At 39.2% G+C, this 20,800-nt stretch overlaps 2 protein-coding genes across 3 annotated transcripts in view; one reads left to right on the top strand and one right to left on the bottom strand.

Annotated features, from left to right (window-relative positions):
- The window catches only part of DIS3L2 (DIS3 like 3'-5' exoribonuclease 2), a 365,013-nt gene that overhangs the window by 333,983 nt on the left and 10,230 nt on the right, over positions 1 to 20,800 (bottom strand). The window lies entirely within an intron of this gene.
- LOC132014452 (large ribosomal subunit protein eL42-like) lies at positions 13,459 to 20,164 on the top strand. Its single transcript, XM_059395482.1, has 3 exons — positions 13,459 to 13,485; positions 19,612 to 19,696; positions 19,941 to 20,164. The coding sequence occupies exons 1-3, from the start codon at positions 13,459 to 13,461 to the stop codon at positions 20,162 to 20,164; spliced, it is 336 nt and encodes a 111-aa protein (XP_059251465.1).

Genomic DNA, 20,800 nt, shown 5'->3' with positions numbered 1-20,800 from the left:
AAATCACCTCAAACCATCTTCAAACATAATTATCATGGGGTGCCTGGGTGCTCAGTCCTTAAGCATCTGCCTTTGGCTCAGATTGATCCCAAGATCCTGGGATTGAGCCCTGCAACAGGCTCCCTGCTCAGCAGGAAGCCAGCTTCTCCCTCTCCCACTCCCCCTCCTGTGTTCCCTCTCTCACTGTCTCTGTCAAATAAATAAAGTCTTTAAAACAATTTTTAAAAAGATAGTTATCAAATATAAAGAGGAAAAGAAAAGCATATATTGATAGTGGAGATATCCAGACAACAAACTTAACCAAGTCATCAAAGTAATAAACACCTGTAATGGGACAAATCAATACCATATGCCTCCTGATAAGATACATTTAAAAAAATATGTCACCTGTGAAACACCAGTAAAACCCAAATTGAGGGACTTACTACAAAGAATTAGCCTATAATCTTCAAAAATACTCATGAAAGGAAAGACTCTTCCAGATTAAAGGAGACTAAAGACACATGACAATCCCATGCAACTGTGATCGGGACTTTTGTCTCCTATAAAGGACATAATTAGGAAACCTGAAGATATTTGAATGAGATCTATAGATTAGCTAAGGGCACTGTATCAATGTTATTTTCCTTATTTTGATCCCTCCCTGCACAATGGCCATAAAAGAGAATGGCTCTGAGTGTCTGCAACACACTCTTAGCTCAAAAAGAAAAAAGGCAAGTGGGAAGGGATGTTAAAGTTAATGTGGTAAAATGTTAATGTTGAAGAACCCAGTGAAGAAGACAGAATAATTCTTTGTACCATTCCTCTATCTCTTCTACGGATCCGAAGTTACATGTTTTCAAAAAGAATCCAAGTCTTTAATTTATAATATCATATGTTTATTGAATTACACTTTTTTCTCATGTTAAAGAACATCCACAACAACTGATAACATAACTAAAACCCACCCCGTAACATGCTCCACAAATGATGTACCAAATAAAAGAAACTCAAATAATCAGTTAAAGGATATGTGGGCTACAAGATCATTCCATCCTGTTTCATATGAGCCAAAACAGATTTATTAGCTGCAAACTCAAATAAAGTGTTCTCAAATGAGAGTTATGTCAGTAAAAACACTGCCTCTCAACAGGTCAGCTTTACTTAACTTTACTCACTTATATTTTACAAAATATTTTCAGGATTTAAAAGATTAAATGTCCTGAAAGGGACATCAACCCAGCACTTTTTGCAAACACAGCTGTTGGTTAAAACTCTTGAGAAAAGAAAAGTCTGGAATGCAAATCAGCTGTAGGAAGAGATAATGGTTATAAAATATTAAGAAAATTTTGGAATCTCTTCCTGTTATGCTAATAGCTGACTTATTTCTGAACATGTGCTTCATTACCGCATGCCCCACTATATGCTCTTCAGCTCTGGGCACTGAGCAGTAAACACAACATGATTGACAAAGTCCCTACTTTCACGGTACTTAAAATCTAGGGGACGGAGAAGACAAGCAAACACACAACAAGGCAGTAAAACAGAGTGACAAACAGGAGAAGGAAAAGAGGACACTACTTGATTTGTGGTGATCAGGAAAAGCCTCTACTGAGGAGACAACACTGGAGCAAAAATCCAAATGATGAGAAGTCCACAAGTGAAGGTCTCAGACTCGTCTGGGCAGAGGATACGGACAAGGGCAAAGACAACAAAGGAAAAACAATCTCAGCATGTTCAAAGAAGTTATTTTAAAAGGCCTCATTACTACTCTCAGTACAGTAGACAATACCAAAGAACTGTCAGCTTTGTATCAGATATGATAATGGCATTATGAGTATATGACAATTTTCATCAATGCCAAGCGTATTTATGTATATGTGTGTGTATCTATATACACACATATATATGTATTGTACAATAAATGTCAGGAACTTCTTCAAAATATTTTGGCAAAACAAAAAGAAATAAAAAAGGGATGAGTGAGGCAAAGGTGCCAAAATTCTTGATTTAGGGAAATGGGTAAATTGGGATTGATAAACTACTCCTTCTAGTTTTCATACATTTGAAATTTTTCGAAATTTTTCAAAACTCCACATAACAGAATGGCAATACCTCATAACTTCTTCCTCTTACTTTCCTACACCAGCTCAGCACTTACATTTTCAGTTCTGTGTTCTGACTACGTCATTTAAGGAGATGTAAATGAAAGCTTTAAGGATATTCCCATGTACTAGTGAAGCCCTATACTCTATGGCTAAATCCAGTTTCTGTGAGAGCTAATCTACCTAAGGCAGAGTTGGAACTCAAAGAACTAAAATAAGAGAGTATAAAATAAAACAGTCACATACTGGTAAACATCAAATCATTCTTTCTGAGGAAAAAAAAAAATGGAAATTGCCTAAACCAAGGACCATCCTCCCAGAGATTAAAAAACAAAATAGGCTTCTTCCCCCTCCATTCTCTGGAGACTGCTCTGGCAAAGATTTCCTGATTGGGGAAATCCAGCTCTCAAGGTTCAGTCTTGATCCTACTCAACCTTGCTGTAGCACTTGACAGAGTTGAACATTCCCCCTCTTCTCGAGCCTCCCTACTTCCTTGGCAGACATGACAGGAGGGCTAAAGATGCTCGTACTCCTTCGGTTTAAGAACAAATGTCACATCCACAGCCCCTCCTGAGAGACAGGCAAGCAATTACTGCCCCAGGTGACCAGTTCTCAAAGAACCAGGAGTGGGTCCCTAACCCAACAATCTGTGATCTGGTCGTGTGTCTAATCTAATGGTGTGTCAGAAACTTCTATTTCTGGTAATACAGTAGAGTTGTTTTTCTGAAAAACCTTGTGACAGCAAATTACTACAAGTGCTAAATAAAATATTACTGAATTCTAGAGGAACTAATAATTGAGCTCTCAAGCGAGAAAAGAATATCCCTGGGAGCTAAAATTCAAGTGAGAGCTAGAAACCAGAATGCGTGGAAGCTGAGGCTACAGAAACCCTGGGAGCAAGCACATCCTGGAGTCAGCTCCAAGTGGCTTGTAGTTTAAAGCTGCAAGGGTTAGGGGCACCTAGGTGGCTCAGTTGGTTAAGCATCTGCCTTCTGCTTAGGTCATGATCTTGGGGTCCTAGAATTGAGCCCAGCATGGAGGTCTCTGTTCAGTGAGGAGCTCAGTGGGGAGCTTGCTTCTCCCTCTGCCTCCTCCTTCCTCTGCCTGCTGGTCCCCCTGCTCATTCTGTCAAATAAAATCTTTTAGAAAAAGGGAGGGAGGGCGGGCGCCTGGGTGGCTCAGTGGGTTAAAGCCTCTGCCTTCGGCTCGGGTCATGATCCCAGGGTCCTGGGATCGAGCCCCGAATCAGGCTCTCTGCTCAGCAGGGAGCCTGCTTCCCTCTCTCTCTCTGCCTGCCTCTCTGCCTACTTGTGATTTCTGTCTGTCAAATAAATAAATAAAATCTTTTTAAAAAGTGGGGGGGGGAGGGAGGGAGAATTTATGTGTGTTGACCTGAACTCCAGCTGGGAACACAGGGGAGTTTCCCCCAGAGATTCATAAACATGCCTTGCCAGAGTGCAGTGTGGCGGCACTAACCCCAAGCACACACCCTAATTTAAAGTGAGCCTAGGTTGGTACCATCCCAAGGTGCTGGCTGAACTAAAAAATTCTCTCAGAACTATCCACTTCAGAATATTCCCATACTCAAAAAGCCTGTTAAATGCCTACAAAACACATGAGGAAGACAGCTAGAGTGAGAGAGTCATCATGTTTGAGAGTCAGGGAAAAAAGAGCAAAATGTGGTGCAAAATAATTTCAGGTCATAAAAATGACAAATAGATAACTTTTTTTAATATATAACATTCTAAAACTATAATGTGTATAAAGAAATATGAGCAAAAATAAAAACAAATAAAGGCTTACTAAAAGACAAATTTTAAAAGAGCTAAATAGAACTTTCAGAAGTAAAAAGTAACTAATGTTGGCAGATAACTTTATAGGTAAATGCACTAGACTATCTCCCTGATTACATTACATAGTTAAAAGCAAAAGTATAACAGTGTCTGGTATGGTTCTCAATGTATGTAAAGGAGATATTAAGACAACTAATTATTAAAAAAGGGAGGATAAAAGGGCCTAAATGGCGGTAAAGGTCCTACCTTTCACCTTAAGTGGCAAGATACCAATACTAAGGAGACTATGACCCAAATTTACCTTTAAATTCAACACAACTCCTATCAGATCCCAAGTTTTCTTATAGATGAAGACAAGCTTATCTTAAAATTTATGTGGAAACGCAAAAGAACTTGAATAACTAAGAGGTGTCTAGGTGGCTCAGTTGGTTGGCTGGGCATCCAACTCTTGATTTGGGCTCCAGTCATGATTTTGGGATCATGAGATCAGGCCCCTGGTCAAGTTCCCTGCTCAGAGGGGAGTTAGCTGCCCTCCCTCTTCCCCTGCCCTTCCCCACACTAACACACACACACACTCTCTAAAATAAAAAAAATTTAAAAAAAAAAACCTAGAGTAATTGAAACAATGAATAACTAATATTAACGAATTAGTTAAAATAAAAATTGGAGAAAGCCTACTACCCAATTTTAAACTATGCAGCAAACAAAATCAAGACGGTGTCATGTTTTCAAAGGGACAGACACACAGACCAATGGAACAACACAGAGAACCTAGTAACAGACCCATACAAATATGCCCAACTGAATTTTGAGAGAGGTACAAAAGTAATTCAAGGAAGGAAAGCAGGCTTTCCAACAAATGGTGCTGCAATAATTGGACATCAATAGACAAAAAGTAAACCCTGACCTAAACTGCACATCTTACACAAAAATTAACTTCAAATGGACCTAACATAAAACTATAAAATTTTTAGACAAGAACATAAAGGAAAAACTTTATGGTCTAAGATCAGGTAAAGAGAAGTGCCTGGCTGGCTCAGTCCGTAAAGCATGTAACTCTCAATCTCAGGATCATGAGTTCAAGCTCCACAATTGGCACAGAGCTTACTTTTTAAAATTTTTTTTTAATTTTTTAAAATCTTATTTAAAAAAAGATTAGAGAAAGTGTTCTTAGACATGACACCAAAAGCATAATCCATCAAGAAATGAAAAGGATGGGGACGCCTGGGTGGCTCAGTCAGTTAAGCACCTGCCTTCAATTCAGGTCATGATCCCAGGGTCCTGGGATCAAGCCCCATATTGGGCTGGTTGCTCAGCAGGGAACCTGCTTGTCCTTCCGCCGGCTGCTCCCGCTGCTAGTGCGCTTGTACTCTCTCTCTGACAAATAAATAAAATCTTAAAAAAAAAAAAATAAAGAAGGAAAGAAGGAAGGAAGGAAAGAGAGAGAGAGAGAGGGGAAGGAAGGAAGGAAGCAAGCAAGCAAGCGGGGGCAGGAGGGAGGGAGGGAGGGAGAAAGAAAAGAAACAAGGAAGAAAGGGAGGAGAGATAAATAAAAAATGATAGGGGGCACCTGGGTGGCTCAGCTGGTTAAGCATCTGCCTGGGGCTCAGGTCACGATCCCAGGGTCCTGAAATTGTCAAGACTCCCTGGCTCACTGCTTCTCCCTCTCCCTCTACCTGCCCCCCCTGACATGTTCTCTCTCACTCTCTTTCTCAAATAAATAAATGAAATCTTAAAAAAAAAAAAGGAAAGAAAGAAAGAGGATAATTTTTTTTTTAATTTCTAGGACCCATTCATTTACATAGCTAAATGACGAGTTCAGAAATTTTTACTCAATATGTTGAACATTAGAGCTCTTCTCAGAAGACCAAAGGAATAGTTAGAATCTTAGTTCTCTGTTTTATCCTTTAGTAAAGTGGACAGGTAGAAGCAACTTTTGTATATATAATTATTTCATTTTAATGAAAGACATCGGCTGGACACCATTTATCTACAACCTATCATTTTAGGATCTTTGTGAAAATCTCCAGCGAATTAAACTTGAAGACTTTCAGACCCTCAGGGAATAATTCTGGGGCTGCTGGCAACAATCAAGGCTTACTGATAAAGAGAAAAGACAATCTCATGTTGTAGAACAAAACTAATGTTCTACCATCTTGAATTGTTTCTTTAATTTATAAAGTATTGTAACTCACAGTGAAATTCAGGTTTATAGTTTTAGTCTAAGTTTAAAAACCATTATGCTAGGGGTGCCTGGGTGGCTCAGTGGGTTAAAGTCTCTGCCTTTGGCTCAGGTCATGATCCCAGGGTACTGGGACCAAGCCCCGCATTGGGCTCTCTGCTCAGCAGGGGAGTTTGCTTCCCTCTCCCGCTCTCTCTGCCTACTTGTGATCTCTGTCTGTCAAATAAATAAATAAAACCTTTAAAAATATATATATTTAGGAGCCCAGAACAACAAAACGTGCTAGACTGGACATGGAGGGTGAGGGAAAGAGGATGATCAAGGACAACTTCATGTTTTCTGGCCTAAACAGTTGAATGGATAATGGGGACATTTACTAGGATAAGGTTACTGGACTAGGGTAGACAAGCAGGGATCATGAGCCCAGTACTGGACAAGCTGAATGTGAGATAACTCTGCAGAACCAACAGATGCTATCAAACAGGCAGCTGGATATCCAGGTCAGAAGCTCTGACAATGTCTGGGCTCAAGTCAAATCTGACATTCACTAGAGAACAAACAGTAACTGAAGTTGTGAACACAAATGGAGAGCCAAGGGAGAGAGCAGGGAGAAAAAAAGAGAAGGACCCTCAGATTGGGACTTGAGGAGCCTTAAAGTTCAACAGAGAGGGAGAAGACATTTGCAAGGCAGAGAAGGAATGGCCTCCTCTGATGGGGGTGTAAGAGAAAACCCAGAAGAGTATGATGCTAAGAATCAAGATTTCTAGAAGGCAGTGCGCAGTAAAGGCGCACATGGCTTTGTACGAAGTACTTGTATGAAGTTACTTGTGAAGTAAGAGCAGGATGTTCATCAGACATGGCAGCACGGATGTCCTGGGAGCTTGGTGAGAGTTTAGTAAAGTACGGAAACAACACCAAAGAGAAGTAAGCTAATGAATTAATGGCCAGGGAGGACATGAAAACTAATGAGTCCAGGAGACTCTTCTTTGAAGTCTGGCTGTGAAGAGGAAGAGATGAAACTACCAAAAAAAAAAAAGTTTCCATTTGTTGTCACTATCATTTTCATTAAAGGGGAAACATGAATGTGTTAAAATACTCATAGGAAAGAAGAGTTGAGAAGGTGAGACCAAAGATAAATGATAGCTTCTGTGAAGGGAGAAGGGGGACAGAAGGAAGGGTACACTTTGACTAACACTCCCCCAACAAGTCTTGTGTTCCTCAAGCTTAACACAATTCACTCACCATCTGCTCCAACCTCACTCTTAAAAATTTACCCTTAAAGAACAGCTCAAATTCTATATCCTCTCCCTTCTATGAACCTCACCTAATTTCTCTAATTCTTGGGATCCTTTCTCTGTAATCCCATGCTGTGCTATGTTTTCCACATTTTTTCACTGCAAAATCCTATATAGTGGGTTCCACAGAAAACACATGGAGGAAATGAACATTCTATTTCCTGTGCAGCTCATGTCCTACCCCCTCAATATAGGCCTATCCCAACCATACAAGAACAAACAGTACCCCCCCCTTATAAAGTCCTGAACAGCTCCATCATTCAGCATGTTAAGTATTTAAGATCTTATAATGTAAGCTCCAAAACTGTGGGGCCTTGTCTATCTGGTTCACCACTATATCTCCAGTGCCTAGTAGGGCCGGCATACCAAAGGCACCCAGGAAATGTTTACCGAATGAATTAATTAAAAGAGATGTCCTGTTACTCTTCAACAACTGTAAATTATTTAAGAGCAAGAACTATGGGACACCTGGATGGCTCAGTCAGTTAAGCACTCAACTCTTGATTTCAGCTCATGTCATGATCTCATGGTGGTGAGATAGAGCCCCGAGTTTCCGAGCATGGAGAGACTCCTTAAGCATCCTGAGCATGGAGCCTGCTTAAGATTCTCTCTCCCTCTACCCCTCCCCATTTCCCTGCGCATGCACTCTCTCAAAAAAAAAAAAAAAAGAGAGAGAGAGAGGACCATGTCTTATGTCTATGTCTACTTCCACACAGTGCCCTACAAAGTAGAATAAATGTTCTTGATAACATGATGATAATTTATTATGGCCTAATGTCATCACGGGATTTGGAAAGACAGAGTTTGGCAATATACCTTGACACTGATGAAAAAGAATGAAAGTCTATGTAATGTCTCTCAATTCTAATTTTAAAAGATAATAGTTGTTTTCAAAACACTACATTTCCCCATATTCCAGAATTCAAGAAAACCCTTAAAGATAACTGAACTTTCCCCTACTTATGAAGCACTTTCGTAAATTCATGTAACACTAGAATTTGCGTGCCTATTATAAGACTTGAGTGAATTTTGGAGGTTAGTGTTTTCACATCTTGACAATATATAGGAGTACATCAGTCAAGGCAAGAAATACAATGGATCTAAATATCATCTCCCTGCCTAATAAAGACAGAATCATCTTAACCTCACTGAAGTACCAGAGTTCTGGTCATAAATGACACACAAATATAAGATTTCAGAAATCAGGCAGCATGCAAAACCAAAATCAAAAGATATCAACCCAGGTTCTTCTGAAATACAAGCTTTGCCACCAAATAAGCTTGGCCCAAAATATTATGAGGTGGAAACTGCTTCATTTTTTCAGCAAACAGCTTCATTTGTTAGTGTAATTTATACAGGATTATGTTATAAATTCAATCTCAGGTTTCTCTCCCATATTTTAATGCTCATGTTTATGTTATAAACTTGTTACAAATTCAACCTCATGCTTCTCTCCCATATTTTATTAAAGTCATCTACAGAATTACCAAATTGGAACAAATAAGATTACAAATAAGATTATGCTTTAAAGACTTTCATACTAATTATCACTTTCAACCCCCTGAAATTTATTCTCTCTTTTGGGACATATATGCAAACTTCAGAGACAAATTTTAGAAAACAGTAGCTAAAGGCTTGGATCAAACACAAGTACCTTTAGAAATAAGAAGAAATATCTTTTTATCCAGTGAGAAAGGAACTCAAAGAACAGGGACCAAATAAAGAGTTCTTTTTTTTTTTTTTAATAGAAATCAGAATCTGTTTAAGCAGTGGAAGGTACACATTGGTATCAGAATTCATGATCAGCACCAAATAGCAAAAGAAAGCATCTCAAAAACATACAGGGTTTTGTTTTCATAATGTGTAAGCAGTCAGTCACTCTGGAATATCTCTGCCATGATCAGCAAACTTGGGCAAACACAGAAAAAATAATATTCTCTCTCCTGACATAATTCAAGGCATTTATTTCAGCAGCACTGAAAAAGCCACTCCAGAAGGTATTAGAAATCATGATATGAATTGTATGAACTCCTAATCCATGCTATCAAATAAAGTCTGCCTGCAATCTTTCCACTTTTCTTCATTACTTTTTGGGGAGATTCTTTTATCTTTTCATCTTGGAAATGTAAATACACTTGCTAAGTAAAAAGAATGACATAATAAATGCATGCTCATCACTCAGATTCAATAATTACCGATAAACAGCCAATGTTATTTCATCTACTCCTGCACGCACACACACATACACACAGGCTTCAGATCCCCCATATACACATATACATACTAAATTATACTGAAGCACATGGGAAGACTTTTAAATTCCCTTTTAAGAACTCTAAGTTACAAGGGGCACCTGGGTGGCTCAGTGGGTTAAAGCCTCTGCCTTTGGCTCAGGTCATGATCCCAGGGTCCTGGAATCAAGTCCTGCATCGGGCTCCCTGCTCAGTGGGGAGCCTGCTTCCCCCTCTCTCTCTCTGCCTGCCTCTCTGCCTACTTGTGATCTCTGTCAAATAAATAAATAAAATCTTAAAAAAAAAAAACACAAAACTCTAAATTACAGGTCATAAATGGCAAAATATTCTATTCAGCAAACAATTCAGTGATAACTACTGTTATCCTTGAAGGCTTTTACTTACATAAAGCATAAATTTTCTGGAACAAGGTAATCATACAGGTATAATCCAAATTTCATGCTGTGATACAGAACAGCTACTTAATAATAAAGCTGAGAAAATAATTCATCCACCAGCCATATGTATAATTTAAATGGTAATCAAAGCCATTATCCACCCACAAACACTAATCTCAAAATTAGTAAGACAAAGAAAAGAGTTGCAAAGCTTACCCACATGTCCGATTTTATCATGGCAATTTACAAAAATGTCTAAAACTTTCAGAATCTAAAATCAAATGAACAAAATGTCTAAAATACACAAGAACTGAAAGTAGCTTCCCCTAGGTTCATATTATATCAAATAAAATTTCAGTCTTCATGAAAACTATTGTTTTTCATTTTATACAAGAGATTATTACCAACCTGGCTTCTGTTAGTTCTTTATTTTATTTTTGTTAGTTCTTTATTTTTAAAAATCTGTCAGTTACATCATGACTTTCTTCTTTTTTTTCTTTTTCTTTTTTTTTTTTTTTTTTAGATTTTATTTATTTGACACAGAGAGAGAGATCACAAGCAGGCAGAGAGGCAGGGAGAGAGAGAGCAGAGAGCCCGACGCGGGGCTCGATCCCAGGACCCTGAGATCATGACCCAAGCCAAAGGCAGAAGCTTAACCCACTGAGCCACCCAGGCGCCCCATGACTTTCTTCTTGGGAAAATGTTGCTACACTAATGCCAACTCTCAGGGCCTTAGCCACAGACATCTGGAATTGTCTATCTATGGTAAGTCCTCACTAAGGATCATGGTCAGGCCTACAACACCAGGTGCTTGTCGTGCATTGCAGACACCCCCTGGGGGAAGACAGGCCAAGTCACAAGCAGTTGTACTGTCCCCTCAAAAATGACAATCAAGATTGCTAGCATTATTCATGGCATCTGGAGGAATGCAGGACCCCAAATTCCAAAAGGCAAAAAGATGAAGACTAAATCCAGACCACGGATGGAAAGATGGGGAAACTTTAATGACCCCTAGGCCAACTTGTCAATTTTGAATCTGGTCTGTCAGCTGAGGCCCTGTACTGGGGAACCTGAGAAAGGCCTCCCAAGAAAAACTGATGCTAACCCTCCTTTCTGTAGAGAAAATATGGTTCACATTCACACCATTCAGTATGGGTGAGTTTGAAAGATGGTGACTCTAGGGTTTGTGGCTTTTCAAAATTCTACATTTCCCAGATGGAAACCTCTATCACCCACAAGCGCATTACTACAGATGTAACAGTTAATAACTTCAGGTAGAGAGCAGAGAAATAGGACAACCCAAGGAAGCAAATAACCAAAAGAATTTGAAGAACACTGAAATTCAACTAAGGCCTACAGCATTTCTTCTTGATGCTTCAAAAGCAGAACTCAAAACAGCAGCACCAGAATCCCTGCTTCTCAGGGAGACAAAACAAACATGAGGTCTAGAGGCCCCCAGGAAATAAGCTGGTCCTCCACTTCCACTCCAGACCTCCAGTTTCCCAGTGTTGATACAAGACTTCTGAGCAGAAAAGCAGAGTATGGGGTACTGACTCCACAGCAAAGTTCAGAATCTTCAGATTATTTGAAAACTTCAGTCTGCCCATGTTCAATATGTCATTTATTGGGAAGCTACATCACTAAGATCTTACTACCTCTAGGTGCACCAAAAATATAGGCTTATATTTGTATAGAGGCTTTGTGCAAATTTCACTATCCAGATGTGAGGAAATCCAAAGTTATAAATCCCACAGCAACTGTAATCTTGGCAAACCCAGATTCATGTATTCTGTACTTCTTCAGATGGTAGTGACCTTGAAAGAAACTTAGAATAAAGCAATTTTAATCTCCACATCTAATTACAAAGAAAAACTCTCAGACAGATGAGAGATTAGAAAACCGCCTTCCTTCAGGGATAGCAGAGCTATTTCTTTGAGACAATTAACAAAGACTGGACCAAGCACTGAAGAACATGCTGGAAGAAACAATCCTTACCTGGTCTGAATGACAGGGGCCAGGCAACTAACTTACCAGGGTTTCCTCTAAGCTCTCATTTCTAATTTGCTAAGACAACCTCTGGTGGCATTTAAACTTCATTTCAAATATTTAACACTTTCAAAAAGTACCCCAAATGCTAATCAGATGCAGAACAGGCTCTATTTTAGCTCCCACTTGAGGCAACAGATGAACATTTGAAGCCACTACATATTCTACTAATTCTAGTAGAATTATCTACTAGAAAAGAAGTCAAATAATACTAGCTCATGTCTACTAACACAGAAAATGGTTTCACTGGATCTTAGTTCAAGATTAAAAGGCCAGTTTCTGGAAGGCTGGGTGCTACCCACTAAGCTGTAAGATTAATGGAAGAGAGCAGAGCTTAGTAGTTAAAAGGCTTCTGTAGCCAAAATGCCCATGTTTGAATCTTAGTTCTGCCACTTAAAAGCTGTGTCACTGGACATGTTACTTCACGTCTCTGTGACTCAGTTTTACCATCTAAAATGGGCCTTAAAAAAACCTATCTCATAGAGCTATCAGGAGTACTAAATGAGGTAATATAAGTTCTCACAAGAGTGCCTGGCAGATAGTAAGCACTCAAAAAGCATTTGCTATTATTAACATAAGGTCATTTACTTCTTATATTTGCAGCAGTCTTTTTTTTTTTTAATTTTTATTTTTAAGAGAGAGATAGCATGAGGGGGTGGACAGAGGGGGCAGAGGGAGAGGAGAGAGAGGATTCCTAGCAGGCTCCACATTCAGTTCAGTAAAGAGCCGGACATGGGGCTCAATCCCACAACCCTGAGACCATGACCTGAGCTGGAACCAAGAGTCAGACACTCAACCAACTAAGCCACCCAGGCGCCCAAGCAGCAAATTTTATTTATTTATTTATTAAAGAACCAGCACCCACACTAAAAAAGACCAAAAAATAAAAATACCATGATGGTAGTACTTTAATCAGTCTCTATAACGTAACAATGAAAAAATGACCTTGCCTCCTCTTACCTCCTTCCTCTACTCGTCTTGCTAACTAAAGACAGAGTCCAAACTCCTTAGCCAAACATTTCAGTTGCTTCATAATCTGTTGGCCCATCCGGGCTTATTGTCTTCCCTACTCCTATTATAACCTTCTGCTTCAATCAGATTAGTTTTCTCGCAAGCCTCTGACTTCAGCTTGTAGTCATTCGACAAATATCTAAGAATCTATGGAGCCAAGCACAGTACTAACACAATATGCAAAGTTTCTGCCCTTAAAAAGCTCACAGGATATAACAGAAAAAGACATGTGAAAAATAGTGCCAAAAAAAGAGAACTATAGTCACAAAAGAGCAAAAGTGAGGTGGCTGCACGGAGAGGAACTAGTAAACTCTGTTGGTGAAGAGGTCCCCTCAGGGAGGGCTTCACAGAGGAAGGCTTGTGAGAAGCGCTCAAAGATGAAGAGGCCAGAAGAGGGTCAGAGCAAACAGCGACAAGCATGGGCAAAGCAACTCTGGGTAGTGAGGTACGGATAGACTGCTGGGGAGCGATGGAAGAACTGGGATGGAGCACCTGGGTGGCTCAGGGAGTACGCCTCTGCCTTCCACTCAGGTCAGGATCCCAGGGTCCTGGAGTCAAGCCCCACACTGGGCTCTCTCCTCAGCGGGAAGCCTGCTTCCCCACCCCCCTGGCCTGCCTCTCTGCCTACTTGTGATCTCTCTCTCGCTGTCAAATAAATAAATAAAATCTTTTAAGAAGGAGGAGGAGGAGAAGAAAAGGAGAAGGAGGAAAGGAGGAGGAGGAACAACTTAGGCAAACTCTGCCCTGGAATCACCAAAGAATTCTGTGCAGGGACCTAACATGATCAGATCTGTATGTCACTGTGAACACTGCGGCTGCGGTTCAGAGGCTGATTTGGAAGGAGAGACTGGGGACTGAAAAACCTGTAAAATGACTGGAAGAATCCAGGTGGCAATAAGGATGGAAAAAATAAAACAGGTTCAAAATACAAATTAAGAACAGAATTGGTAAGACTTGGTATGAGCATAACAAGAAGGGAAATCGGGGCGCCTGGGTGGCTCAGTTGTTAAGCGTCCTCCTTCAGCTCAGGTCATGATCCCAGGGTTCTGGGATCCAGTCCTACATCGGGCTCCCTGCTCAGCAGGAAGCCTGCTTCTCCCTCTCCCACTCCCCCGCTTGTGTTCCCTCTCAAAGTCTCTATCAAATAAGGAAATAAAATCCTAAAAAAAAAAAGGAGGGGAAATCTCAGACTCAAGAGGTTTCCAGCTCTAGCAGTTGAAGAAATAAAAGAATGGTGACAACACATAGGAGGGTGAGGAGTACATGACCCCAAATGCAGAGCCTGCGTCTTTATTCTAAGAGCAATGGAAAGTAGCAGAGAGACAGAACTTTTTAAAAATGTTAAAACTTAAATACATCTTTAATCAGAGAAGAAACCAGAAAACACTGCCAAAGATCCACACACTCCCCACAAATTGCACCAGGCCGAGAAGGTTTCAGAGACAGGTAATTTCAATGTTATGGAAACTTTTCAATATATTCTATGTGGCTAAACAACTCCAATACCAAATCTGACAAAGATAGAACACACACAAACACACACACACTCTTCCACACGCAGAACTACAGAAGAGTTTTTATTATAAACAAAAATGCAAAATCCAATATAAAAAATAAATTACTAACTCTAACATTAAATTTTAACAATTATAAAACATGAATCCATGGTAGAGATCTGTTAACATATTCATTAGGTTAGTAAATTAACGGAATGGAACCAAATCATCATGAAGATAGAAGCCAAAAGGCATCTTTTTTTTTCCACTTGTTGCAAGGTTTACTACCAAACTGCATTCACTGAGCAAGAGCCCCTCATCACTTGTGTCGCATGCTACCTACACTACTTGGGAGTCCACCGGCCAGCCAATGGCCTCGACTCCAAGCTCTAATTAATGTGCACCCAACACCCATTCTGAATTAAGACTTCTTAGTAAACTAGAACTCAAAAGAATTTTTCTAATGCAGTAAGATGAATTTCTCAAGAAAAGAACATGTCTTATGTAGTATTCAAGCCAAGAATAATACATAACTTGAATTTAATCATGAGGAAACATCAAACAAACCAAATGAGGAACATCCTTTTAAAAAAAGAGGATTCTATTCTTCAAAAATATCAATGTTACAAAAGACAAAGGCTTTTCCAGATTAAAGAGGACAAAGGAAACAGGACAAACTAAATGCCATGTGTGACCCTAGACTAGATCCTGCACTAGAGGGGGAAAGATGCTAAAAGATGCATTACTGATCAACTGACAAAACTTCACTCATCATAACCAAAAACTGAAAACACCTCAGAGGTGCCCCTCAGCAGATAAATAGTAAAACAGGCTGTGGTACACTCTAGCCATGGAATACTACCCAGGCTAAACAGAGCGAACTATTGATACATACGGTAAACCTGGAGGAACTGCAAGGGAATTATGTGGAGTGAAGCAATCTCAAAGGCTATGTACTGTATGCTTCCATTTGTAGTACTCTTGAAATGACAAATTAGACTTAGGAGAGTGTCTTGGTTGCAAAGGGTTAAGAAGGCAGAGAGGGAGGGAAATGGCTGTAGCTGGGAAAGGGATTCTTGGACAGAACCTATTTTATATCTTGATCGCACTGGTGGTCACACAAATCTACAGGTGATAGAGATATATACACACACACACCCCGGTACAACTAAAACTGATGAAATCAAAATAAGATGGGTAATTGAACTGACATCAATTTCCTAGTTGTGATATTACAGTTACACAAGAGGAAACAGGGTAAAGTATCCACAGGATCTTTCTCTTGTTTCTTACAACTACATGTGACTCTCCAAGTATCTCACAATAAAAAGCTTAATTTAAAAATAAAGTTTAAAAAGGAAAAAAGTTAAAACAAAAAACAGCATCAGAAAATAACTTACAATCATGAAGCACTAGAAGCATTCCTACTAACTTCAAGCACAAGAAAAGGATGCCAGCTATTACAGTGTCATTTAATATCATTCTAAAGGTACTAGTCATTGCTATAAACAAGACCATATGAACTTTAGAGAAGAGGCAAAACAATCAATGATAAATGAAATTCTTGCTTCCTAGAAACTCCAATATAATCAAATGAAAAAGTATCAGAATGAGTTCAGTAGTATCCAATATCCAAACGCAATACATAAAAATTAACAGCCTTTTTCTTATATCCCACTGATACTCAACTAGAAAGCTGGGTAATAAAGAACTTGATTCTATTTTTACTCTTTACCTAAATCATATAACTATTTTTTAAATATTTAAGAACTGTCCCAGGAATATAATGACTATGTGGCTCTAATAAGCTTCTCCAAAGATTCTCCAATTCTCCCCACTGAGCATCGTATTTGTTCTCTGATTTGCTGCGTCTCGGTCTCTAGTCCATCCTTTACTTCCGAAGCCAAGAGCTAGAAAGTAGATTCAAAAATGTTTTCCATTCCCCCAAGGCCTCAAATACTTTTCACGAGTCTAAGTCAGTTGTAAGGGATGAGGATCTAAGGTTCCTTCCAGCTCAGAATCTCCATCCTGCTAGGAGCCAGAATCCCTTTAATCAGTTCCAAGAGACTCCGTGTGCCTTCTCGGGCAGCCCTCAGGACCACCTCTGTGCTTCATAAGGCCTCCCTCTCCCAGGAATTCTCAGTTCTCAGTCAGGGTTGCTCACTCTAGAGCAGACCTACATTAATCCATCCATTTTTAGGCAGGGCCTCCCACAGTAGCCCCCATTTCAAGTTCCAGCCACTTCTAAACCACTATCAGCCTAATCCATGTCTTCCAGGGGACCCCATGTGCCACATATCCTATGTGAAAGCCTACAGTTTTTCACTCCACAGAAAGAAGTGTTTCTGCTAAGCTCCAGGTCTTCAATATACAAGAAATACCAGTTAAGAAGCAAAGATAAGGGGCGCCTGGGTGGCTCAATTGGTTAAGTGTCCGCCTTCAGTTCAGGTCATGATCCCAGAGTCCTGGGATCAAGGCCCCTGTCAGACTCCCTGCTCAGCAGGGGCCTGCTTCCCTCCCCTCTCCCTGTGCTCTCTTTCTCCCCATGCTCTCTCTCAAATAAATAAATAAATAAGAAATAAGAAAAAGAAGAAAAACTCCATAACATGCTAAATGTCAACTGTATTCTAAATTTCAAACCCAAAGAAAGAAACCCAAATTAATATTTAATTACTTAATTATTATTAAGTAATAATACAGGACAATCTCACTTATGAACACGGATGCAAAAATCCTAAATAAAATATTAATATCCTGAATCCCAACAGCATATAGAAGATCATGCTCCAGATACATTCTAAGAGAATCTAGCTATTAATATGATTTACTGCATAGTAACAAGGGGAGGTGGACTACTTAATAAATGCCTAAGAAAAGAACATTATAGTTTAACATCAGTTAGTATTAAACAGCATTTTTAAAAAAACACCTTAGCAAATAAAGGAATAGTGCAAAACTTCCTTAACTAAAAAAAATAAATATAAGTCAAAGCACCTGGGTGGCTCAGCCGGCTAAGCAACTGCCTTCACCTAAGGTTATGATCCCAGAGTCCTGGGACTGAGCCCCTCATCAGGTTCCCTGCTCAGCTTCTCCCTCTCTCTGTCCTTCCCCCCAACTCGTGCCTTCTCTCACTAATGAATAAATAAACAAATAACATCAAAAAATCCTTTTTTTTTTTTAAGATTTTATTATTTGTCAGAGAGAGTACAGGCAGGCAGAGTGGCAGGTAGAGGCAGAGGGAGAAGCAGGCTCCCAGCGGAGCAAGGAGCCCGACGTGGAACTCGATCCCAGGACCCTAAAATCAAAAAATCTTAAAAAGAAGTCAGAAACAATAAACATTATATTTAATGAGGTAATGTTATAGACAGGATACCACCAACAACTCAACACTGTGCCACAGAGGTCCTAGTGGATATAATCAAAAGTTAGTAGAAAGAAGAAGAAATATTGGAAAAGAGATGAGGTTTTCAGTATTTACAGGTAATATGGCTGTCTATCCAGAAAAATCTCGAAGGATATACTCACAAATTATTAAGACTCATGATTGCAGCAAGAATGCAGAAAGATTAGATCTCAAATCAATAAATAAGTCATCACTAACATTCCTATATGCCCATAATCATCTAAAAATATGACAGAGAAAGATAAATTCGAAGTAGTAGCCAAAATCACAAAATGGCTGGGGATAAAATTAGTAAGACTGATATAAGATCTAAATTAAATTTTTAAATTATTTTTAAAAACACAGAAGACCTAAACAAAGAAAGAAACCCTGCTCTTGACCAGAAAGAGCCAATAGTATAAAGATATCAGCTGTAAATTAATCAAAAACTTACAATGTATTCACAATTAAATTCAGATCATGACTTTTTTATAGAAATTGACAATCTCATCTTAACAATCAAATGGAAGAAAAAAGGCAAAGGATGGAAACAGACATTATTCCAAAGAAGATATATTCATGGCCAATAAATTCATGAAAACATGCCCAACATGATTAGCCATCAAAAAAATGTAAATCAAAACCACAGTAAAGTTCCCCCCACACTCACTCAGAAGGCTATAACAAAACAAAACACAAACCAGAAAATAACAAATATTGGCAAAGATGTGGAGAAAGTGGAACTTTCATAAATCCCTGGTAAATACGTAAAATGGTTCAGCCACAATGTAAAACAGTCTGTAAGTTCCTCAGAAAGTTAAATGTGAAATTACCATATGACCCAGCAACTCCAATTCTAGGCATATGCCCAAAAGAGCTGAAAATAATTATCCAAACAAATACTTACACACACATGTTCATAGCAGAACTATTCATAATAGCCAAAAGGCGGAAACAACCAAAATGTCCATCAATGAATAAATCAATTGTGACATATACACAAAATGAAATCTTTTTTAGCTGTAAATAATGCGTGTATCTGAAGAAATGAACCCATGCTACAACAAGAATCTTAGAAACCTATACAAAGTGAAGGAAGCCAGACAGACACAAGGTCACATATGATTCCATGTATATGAACATCCAGAATAGGTAAATGCACAGAGACGTAACAGAGATAGGTGGTTGCCAGAGGACAGGGAGAGGGAAGACCAGAGGACAGGGAGAGGGAAGAGTAGAGAGCAACTACTGAATAGGTATGGAGCTTTCTTTTGGAATTAGAGGTAATGATTGCACAACACTGTGAGTGTACTAAATGCCACTGAATTGCTAAATTTTATGATATGTGAATTTCAAGCAGTAAAAAATAATTTTAAGTCCAAATGGAAGAAAAAAATGTCCAGAATGATGGAAAATGGTTGCAAAGAAAAGAGTAACAAGAAAAGATTTGCTCTATCAGATTGAAAAACATACTATGAAATAATGGTTATTAAGAGTATGAAATTCAGTACGTCACCTTGATGAACACTGAGTAATATACAGAATTACTAAATCACTATATTGTAGAATTAAATTTTTTAAAATAATTTTTAAAAAGGAGTATGACATTTACTTGAAATAGGCAAAGATGTATAAGAAGAAAACAGTCCTAGAAAGAGACTTATAAAATTTTAAAAACTTATATTCAAATCAGTGGGGGAAGATCACTCAGGTTCCTAAAACCTGCCAGACTTTCTGCAAGAAGTGTGGCAAGCACCAACCCTGCAAAATGATACAACGTGTAAGAAAGGCAAAGATTCTCCTTCAGGGCACCTGAGTGATTCAGTCAATTAGGTGACAGGCTCTTGATTTCCACTCAAGTCATGATCTGAGCCCCATATTGGGCTCCATGATCAACACAGAGTCAACTTGGATTCTCTCTCTCCCTCTCCCCTTCCTCCCATGCATGTGTACACTTGCGCTCTCTCTCAAATAAATACATAAATCTTTAGAGAGAGGGAGAGGAAGGAGGGAGGGAGGGAGGAAGGAAGGCAGGCAAAGATTCTTTTTATGCCCAGGGAAAGCCAAATTATGAGAGGACGCAGAGTGGTTATGTTGAGCACACTAGCCCATTTTCTAGAGAAAGGCTAAAGAAGATGGTGCTAAGGCTTGACTCTGTTGAGCCCAACTGCAGATCTAAGAGAATGCTCGCTATTAAGAGATGCAAGCATTTTGACCTTGGGGGAAATAAAAGAAAGAAAAACTGATCCAGTTCTAAGCTTCCTATTTTGTTTTATCATGAACACAATAAAATCTTGAGGTTCTGTTCATTTCAATCAATAAATCAATCAAGATAATGAGACAACTGGCTATTTAGAGAAAAATAGATCTTTACTACTATACATAAAAAATAAGACTGTAGTACACTTAAAGTGCTAAATGTTAGAAGTAAAATTATAAATATATTAAGAGAAAATATTGGGGGAAATTGCTTAAAATAAATGGGTAAAGAAAGTCTTCTTAGGGGCGCCTGGGTGGCTCAGTGGGTTAAGCCTCTGCCTTCGGCTCAGGTCATGATCCCAGGGTCAGGGGATCGGGCCCCTGCCAAGCAGAGAATCTGCTTCCCTCTCTCTCTCTGCCTGCCTCTCTGCCTACTTGTGATCTCTGTCAAATAAATAAATAAATAAATAAATTTTTTTTTTTAAGTCTTCTTAGTTAAAAAAAAAAAAAAAAAAAAAAAACAGAGACCATAGATAAAAAGATTCAAATTTTAAAAATTAAAAACCTCGGGGTGCCTGGGTGGCTCAGTGGGTTAAAGCCTCTGCTTTTGGCTCAGGTGATGATCCCAGGGTCCTGGGATCAAGCCCCACATCGGGCTCTCTGCTCAGCAGGGAGCCTGCTTC

This window comes from Mustela nigripes, chromosome 3 (genome assembly GCF_022355385.1).
Source record: "Mustela nigripes isolate SB6536 chromosome 3, MUSNIG.SB6536, whole genome shotgun sequence".
Lineage (NCBI taxonomy): Eukaryota > Metazoa > Chordata > Mammalia > Carnivora > Mustelidae > Mustela > Mustela nigripes.
The sequence above is the reverse complement of the archived record's forward strand: the minus strand, read 5'-3'. Positions and strand labels throughout refer to the sequence as shown.

Excerpts from the sequence above, each read along its gene's own strand:
- LOC132014452 (XM_059395482.1), top strand. The coding sequence starts at position 13,459 with ATGGGCAAAGCAACTCTGGGTAGTGAG. Across the intron at positions 13,486-19,611 it reads AAGCAACTCTGGGTAGTGAG|TGGGGGAAGATCACTCAGGT; the intron begins GTACGGATAGAC and ends TATTCAAATCAG. Across the intron at positions 19,697-19,940 it reads ACCCTGCAAAATGATACAAC|GAAGGAAGGCAGGCAAAGAT; the intron begins GTGTAAGAAAGG and ends GGAGGGAGGGAG.